Below are 7265 nucleotides of genomic sequence, written 5' to 3' on the forward strand. Positions count from 1 at the left end.
CTTGTTTTCACAGTGCCTTCTAAGGTTCTTAGAGAGCCTGAAGCAGGAGGCAGCCTGAGACTTATCTGAGCCTCTACTCTGCTTTATCTTCAGGGAGAGCAAGGTCCTCAAGGCCCAAAGGGTGAGCCGGTAGGTGAAAGGGAGAGCGAGCCGGGGTGTCCTAGGGAGGAGGAAGGGTGCCTCAGGCCTGATTCTGTTCATGCCTGAAGCATGCAAAGGAATTGCTGGGATACCTCTAGAAGCTTCTACCTCCCCTACCCTGAAACTTGCCCACTGGTCTCTGCCCCCACAGGGGGAACCTGGGCAAGTCATTAGAGGTGAGGGACCAGGGCTTCCTGGAAAGAAAGGGGACCCTGGACCTTTGGTAAGTCCCAGGGTATGTGGATAAAAGTAATGTGGGCCAGGGGAGGACTAGTTGGGAGGTGACAGTGACATCTGTGCTTGAAGTCCAAAGCAACTTATGCTTTGTCTCCTCTTTCAGGGACCCCCTGGACCTCGTGGGCCTTTGGGAGACCCAGGACCACGTGGTCCCCCAGGGCTTCCTGGAACGTCTTTGAAGGTGATAATATGATCCCCAAATAGTTTTATGAATTCTGTGTGATTCAGAGACCTAGTGACCCTGCTGGAAACCATATAACCCTTACTGATTGCTTTGACCTTTTGACTCCCAACCCTTAGTTCTCCATAATCTTTATAATCCAGTTTGACCCAATGACTCTCATACACCCTTGGATCTTGGGGATGAAGGTATGGTCAAGAGTCAAAGGGTCATGATCTGTCTTCCAGGGTGACAAAGGTGATCGTGGGGAACGGGTAAGTGAGGGGCCTGATACGCTGGGGATGACTTGGATTTGGAGTCTCCTGGCTACTCCCTGACTTACTATCCTTTCCCAGGGTCCCCCTGGACCAGGTATTGGTGGCACTGGACAAGGCGAGCCTGGGCTTCCGGTGAGAGAGCCTTGAGGTTCTGCTGGGGAAGCTGCCAGAGACTCAGGGCTCTGCTGAAGCAGTGGTTGAGTGCTGGGCTTCCTGGTTCTTGGCTCACATTTTGCTTACTTCCCCCTAGGGACTACCTGGAAACCCTGGACCCCAAGGCCCAGTTGGCCCCTCTGGAGTGAAGGGAGAGAAGGTAGGAACCTGACCGATCAGTGTCCCAGTTCTGAGGAGGAGGCCCAGAGATCAGCAGGGGCTCCCCTGGGTCTTTTTGTCATTTATTTCTCCTTCAGGGTGACTGTGAGGATGGAGCCCCAGGCCTCCCAGGACAACCTGGAGCCCCAGGTGAGCCGGTGAGTTGGCTTTAGCGTTTACCTTCCACCATCAATTCCTTGTCTATCCTTATGCTCAAATAGAAATCTCTGAACTTCCAATTCATCCTTTTCCAGGGCCTTCGGGGAATTCCTGGAGTTATTGGACCCAAAGTAAGTGCCAGTTGTGGGAGGTGTCAGATGTAAGGTATTATACTCTGAGAATCCCACCCCAAGTATTACAGAGGCTGGAAGGTTAGGAGATATGGGTCTGTTGAGGCCAAAGACTTTGGTTTCAGAGGGAGTAGTTGGAGATTGATACACCTTATTTGTGGTTCATTGCTCAAATCCCCTTTCTTATTTTCTGTCTCCGTAGGGTGCCCGGGGACTGACAGGGACCCCGGGTGAGACTGGAGAAAAAGTATGTGCAACCTGGGGAGGGGGGTTGGGAGGATCTGGGGCTAGACTTAGCTCTGACTGGTTCTGTTCTGTCAGGGTGAACGGGGACTGCCTGGTCCAGTGGGACCCCAGGTAAGCCCTTTGATCTTGGTGTCATTGCCAGCTGACAAGTGGACTCTATGTTCCCTTCTGGTTTTGACTTCTTGTACTTGACCCCTGCTACCCCTACCTTTCTGCCCATCCTCACATGATTCTTAGTTCAACTCCTACCTTTACCCCTGTTTGTCCATAACTCCCCTGTCCCCACCCATCTAGAGCAGCATCTCTGTTCCTCTTCCCCAGGGCCTCCCTGGGGTTGCTGGACATCCTGGAGTGGAGGGTCCTGAGGTAAGCATGTGACTATGGTGGGGTCAGGAGTGGGACTTTTCTGTGTCACTCTTGGCCTGCTCCCTTCTTAAGCTCATGCTTTCTCCATAAACAGGGGCCACCAGGACCCACTGGCCGCCGAGGAGAGAAGGTAAGTTGTAGGCTTTATGCCATACTTTCTAACAGCAAGAATTTAGCTATGGGACACTGGGACTTTAGTTTTCTAGGTGAGCCTCTGACCTGTCTCTCTGTCCCTATCCTCTCTACATAGGGAGAGCCTGGTCGCCCTGGGGAGCCTGCAGTGGTGAGTAAGGGACACTGAGCCCAGCACAGCTCTGGTGTAGTGACATGTAAACTACTGCTCTGGGTTGTGACTCCACGATTCTGTGACCCTGGATAGGCTCAGAGCTTTGTGATTCTCCTTGTGCATTTTCTGCCTCTAGAAAGACTCTGGCTATGATCCTATAGCCATTCTGTGAGACACAAACTTTGTGACAGCCCATTTTGTACAACCCTATTGGTGAGCCTGAGACCTTGAGTCAGAGGCTGAGCTCTGTGACTTCCAGTTCTGTATAACCCCCATCCCAATGAAGACTGGTCCATCCTATGATCCCCAGGAGGGGTTAAGCTATGTCTCTCTTGTTTTCAGGGTCCTGATGGTGCTGGAGCCAAAGGAGAAAAGGTACATCTGTTTAGGGAGGGGAGGCTGTTACAGGATGAGGTCAGGGTCACAAGGTCTATCTCTGAATCTACCTAGAGATCATAAGGCTTGTAGCCTGATTGCTGGGTTGTGGGGTTACCTAGAACCTGGGATTAGCACTAATGATCCTTGTCACCTTCAGGGAGATGCTGGGCCCCCTGGGCCTAGAGGAGCTGCTGGAATAAAAGGGGAACAGGTAAGCAAGAGCAAAGTCTTTAGAGCATAGGAACAGATGGAGGTTATCCTCTCCTGAATTCTGATCCTTCCATCCATAGGGCCGACCTGGGTTGGTTCTTCCTGGAGACCCTGGTCCCAAAGGAGACCCTGGAGACCGGGTGAATAAATGTGGGGATGGGGGTATGTGACAGATGGTGGGGGAAGAGGTGGTACCTGGAAGCTTGACTAAATTCTGTCCTCCTTATCCTCTTAGGGTCCTATTGGCCTCACTGGCAGAGAAGGACCCACAGTGAGTATCTGAAACCTTGGGTGACTCCAAGGTTTCTGGGGTTACCTCCTCTCACAGGCTGCCTGTTGTCTGGGTTCTGAACATTACCTCCCTCTTGTCTCTCTGACCAGGGTGACTCAGGGCCTCCTGGAGAGAAGGGCGATCCTGGGCGACCTGGCCCTATAGGACCTGTTGGCCCCCGAGGACGAGATGTGAGAAGCTGGATTTGGGGGAGTCATAGGGAATAGGGAGTAGAGTGTTGCTTGTAACACTGGGGTCTTGGGACCTAGACTGACTCTCATGTCTCACAGGGTGAAGCTGGAGAGAAAGGTGACGAGGGTCCCCCGGTGAGACTCCTCCCCATTGTAATTTCTGATCCTTTACCCTTGAACTGTGATCCCAAAGACCTGGGGGTGGTGCAGATCATCCTGTCCATCCCCTGCCTCCTGTCCAGCCAGTGTCTAGGTCCTCTCTTCCCTGGCTTAGTGAATCAGTTAGATCCTAATCTACCTGCTCAAAGTGACCTTTGTCTCCATCACCAGGGTGACCCAGGTTTGCCTGGAAAAGCAGGCGAGCGTGGCCTTCGGGTGAGTCTTGACAGGGGGACATTAGGGGTCAAGTAAAGGGGAGGAAGAAGCTTAAATATGAAGGTGGTAAGAAGTTCTGGGAGGGGTAAGAGGTGAGAGAATCCACGGGGAGGCATGGGAAACTCTGGTATGGATTTTGGGGTGATGGGGATTATAGGCAATATAGAGACCTATGGGAGAACCTGAAGAATGCTGGAAGAATCTGTCTTTGACTAGCTGTTTTCCTCAGGGGCCACCTGGAGCCCGGGGACCTGTGGGTGAAAAGGGAGACCAGGGAGATCCTGGAGAGGATGGACGAAATGTGAGTCCCGATCTTTGACCACTTACCCTTGACCTCAGCTTCAGCTCCTTAACCAACCAGTCCCTACCCTGACCCTGCAGTGCTCTCACCCTCACAGTCCTCACTTCCTTTGACCTTTTTGTCAGAACTCTCCAAAGGCCAGCGGGACCCTCTAAGTCCTCCTGGTACTTCTAAATCTCTCCCTACCTGCTGTCTGCCCTGAGTGACCCTGACCTCTGGCTTTCCGCAGGGCAGCCCTGGACCATCTGGACCCAAGGGTGACCGTGGAGAGCCGGTGAGTGGTGTTGGTCCTACGTTTGGGTGGGATGGAGATTTCCCTGGTGTTGCTGCCATCAGTGGCCATTATCCATGCAAAGTGGCTTGGAGGTTGGAGGGGGGCACCAATGACCACTCTCAGGCCTGGCTGGCTGCCTTCTAGGAGTTGGCATTGGGGTGTTATGGGGAATTTGGGGTCATAGTTGAACCTGGGGCAACCCTGAACAACTCTGCCGTATAACCTTAGGGCTCCCATTGACTATTGGTTTCCTTTCCCAGGGCCCCCCAGGTCTTCCTGGACGACTAGTAAGTGTTGAGCTGGGTCTTGTTCTCTGCCTCTGTTGACACCACACTGTGTCCTCTCATCCCATCCACCTCCCCCTTGGTCCCCTGAAAGCCCCATTGATCCTCATAGCCCCTCATTGACCCATTTCCTCCCACCAGCCCCAGTTCTCTCTAAAGTATTCTCACAAATCATTATCCCATAGGTGGATGCAGGACCTGGACCCAGAGAAAAGGTACCAGGGCCTGTGGGTGGAGTAAAGCTACAAGTCTAGGAAGGATTCCAGTGCCTCTTGAGGCAGGACCTGGATCAAGCATGCCTAGGCACTCGGGGGCTGGTCCCTCAGCAAGCCTGTTTCTGTCACAGGGAGCGCCTGGACCAGAAGGTCCTCAAGGACCCAAGGGTGATCCTGGCCCCCCTGGAGCTTCTGGAGTGAGAGTAAGTATGATGGGTTTTGTGGGGGTGTGGTCCTGGGAAGCTCTCTCTGATTCTTCCTTCCTTTGTCCTCAGGGCATTGATGGGCTTCGGGGACCCCCGGGCCCCCAGGTGAGTACTCTGCTTTGCTCCCTTAGCTTGTATTACCATCTTGCCACCACTTTTATCTGATCTTGTTCCCTCCAGGGAGACCCGGGTGTCCGAGGTCCTGCAGGGGAAAAGGTGAGTGATACAACCAGTTTGGGGGTGGGGGTGTTCCTGCTCTCAGATCCATGCCAGTTCTCAAGGCTTCTTACTTCGTTTTCTTCAGGGTGACCGGGGGCCCCCAGGGCTAGATGGTCGGAGTGGGCTGGATGGGAAACCAGGAGTCCCAGGCCCCCCAGGGATACATGTGAGTAACAGTAATCACTTCTGGTTAGCCCCTTCCTGCCCCTTCAGTTCATCTGGTTGGTCTTGGCCTTGAGCTCTGGGACCAGATTCATTTTCTGTGTCTCTTTCCAGAACCTTGCCTCAGTGGGGCATACCACTAAAGCTTTGGGTTCATAGGAACTAGTGCCCTGCTAGTGGGCAGAGACCCTCATCCCATCTGTCTTGCTTTGCATTTCTTCTCAGGGTGCTACAGGCAAAGCTGGGGACCATGGGAGAGACGTAAGTGAGGGGAGATACCAGGGCAGAGGGTGGCTTGGTGGTCCAGCAAAGTCCCATCCAGGTCATCATAATCATAGAATCAGGGAGAATAGGGGAAGTTGGTCCTGCCTGATCTTTGGGAGGGGTCAACAAGTTTTGCTAGAATCCTCTTGCTGACCTTTGCCTTACATATTTTAATAGGTCCTGTGATTTCTGGGGTTCTTGCATTAGGAATCACAGCTGAAGTCTCCCTAACTCATGGGATCTGGGCCTCAGGGGAGCTCCATGGGATGTCTCAATTTCTACACTGGGGGTGATCTTTGTGGGACCATCCTAGTGCATGGGTGCAATGTCTCAAGGTATATCTCAGAGGCCTTCTCAATTCTAACAAAGATTCTGTTTCTAGGGGCTTCCAGGTCTTCGAGGAGAACACGGCCCCCCTGGGCCTCCTGGGCCTCCTGGAGTACCAGTGAGTCCAGCCTTTCACGCTGTTTTTAGCATCTTCCTACTTTCAGCTGAGCCCTGACATCTGACCAATGATCTGTTCCCACAGGGAAAGGCAGGAGAGGATGGCAAACCTGGCTTGAATGGGAAAAACGTGAGTTTGTTCACGGCAACATAACAAAACCTGCCAAGAAATTTCAGGACGTGTATGCAGCCTAGAAACACAAGCAACACATGAGACACATGTACTGACATATGTAGACATGCACCAGGACCTGTAAACATAGTCAAGGTGTGACAATGCATCTGAAGTATAATCTAATGAACACCTAGGTAGCCTTGTAGACACATAGTGAATTAGGGAGATGATGTGTCATCTTTGGCCCAGATGGGTCAACACATAATAAGATAGCCCACAACCACTGGCCTGGTCAAAGAACCACAGACAGTGTCCTAGTTACTTTTCTATTGCTGTGATAAAATACCATGACTAAAGTCAACTTGGGGAGAAAAGGATTTATTTAGCTAGCATGTCCCAGTCACAGTTCATCCTTGAGGGAAGTCAAGGCAGGAACTCAGGGCAGGAACCTGGAGGCAGGAGCTAAAGCACAGACAATGGAAGAATTCTGTTTACTGGCTTGCTCCCTTGGCCCTACTCAGCCTACTTTCTTATACAACTAGGACCACGTGCCCAGGGGTGGCCCTGCCCACAGTGGGATGGGCCCTGCCACATCACTCAACAATCAAGAAAATGCCTGACAGACATGGGCACAGTCTAATCCATCAGAGGAAATTCCTCAGTTGAAGTTCCTTCTACTCAGGTCTGTCAAGTTGACAGCTGAAGCTATCCAGCACACACAGGTTGAGAGGTGCAGGCATGTGGGCATCAAGCCACATTCAGTGACATCTAGAGATGTGTTGACACAAGGACACTTCCACTTAAGACTCAGATATGTGTATATGGACACAGGAACTGGGCGTGGGCTTGTGTTGAAATGTAGTGAAACAAAGTTCCGTGGCACTGCCTTGTGACACATTCGAAGATATGAAGACATGCATTTATATTTATAGTCATCCACATACATATGACCATACACATTTGAATATATCTAAGACTTGCAGATGCATGCTGAGACATATAGTTTTTAAGGAACTGGAGAATTTCTGAGTATATATATA

At 51.7% G+C, this 7265-nt stretch overlaps 1 protein-coding gene across 4 annotated transcripts in view; it reads left to right on the plus strand.

Annotated features, from left to right (window-relative positions):
- Positions 1-7265, plus strand: part of Col7a1 (collagen type VII alpha 1 chain) — a 34714-nt gene that overhangs the window by 10840 nt on the left and 16609 nt on the right. For all 4 annotated transcript variants that reach the window (XM_029556158.1, XM_029556156.1, XM_029556157.1 and 1 more), the window contains exons 35-65: positions 94-129; positions 293-364; positions 482-559; positions 787-813; positions 895-948; positions 1067-1129; positions 1227-1286; positions 1383-1418; positions 1621-1665; positions 1740-1775; positions 1986-2030; positions 2125-2160; positions 2281-2313; positions 2659-2691; positions 2852-2905; positions 2985-3044; positions 3140-3175; positions 3286-3366; positions 3466-3501; positions 3697-3741; positions 3971-4042; positions 4272-4316; positions 4577-4603; positions 4786-4815; positions 4947-5018; positions 5091-5126; positions 5202-5237; positions 5326-5406; positions 5628-5663; positions 6049-6111; positions 6196-6240. In XM_029556158.1, coding sequence (XP_029412018.1) covers positions 94-129; positions 293-364; positions 482-559; positions 787-813; positions 895-948; positions 1067-1129; positions 1227-1286; positions 1383-1418; positions 1621-1665; positions 1740-1775; positions 1986-2030; positions 2125-2160; positions 2281-2313; positions 2659-2691; positions 2852-2905; positions 2985-3044; positions 3140-3175; positions 3286-3366; positions 3466-3501; positions 3697-3741; positions 3971-4042; positions 4272-4316; positions 4577-4603; positions 4786-4815; positions 4947-5018; positions 5091-5126; positions 5202-5237; positions 5326-5406; positions 5628-5663; positions 6049-6111; positions 6196-6240 — 1509 coding nt within the window. The remainder of the gene's footprint in view (positions 1-93; positions 130-292; positions 365-481; positions 560-786; positions 814-894; positions 949-1066; positions 1130-1226; positions 1287-1382; positions 1419-1620; positions 1666-1739; positions 1776-1985; positions 2031-2124; positions 2161-2280; positions 2314-2658; positions 2692-2851; positions 2906-2984; positions 3045-3139; positions 3176-3285; positions 3367-3465; positions 3502-3696; positions 3742-3970; positions 4043-4271; positions 4317-4576; positions 4604-4785; positions 4816-4946; positions 5019-5090; positions 5127-5201; positions 5238-5325; positions 5407-5627; positions 5664-6048; positions 6112-6195; positions 6241-7265) is intronic.

Source organism: Nannospalax galili, unplaced genomic scaffold, assembly GCF_000622305.1.
Source record: "Nannospalax galili isolate Female #2095 unplaced genomic scaffold, S.galili_v1.0 scaffold786, whole genome shotgun sequence".
Taxonomy (NCBI): Eukaryota; Metazoa; Chordata; class Mammalia; order Rodentia; family Spalacidae; genus Nannospalax; species Nannospalax galili.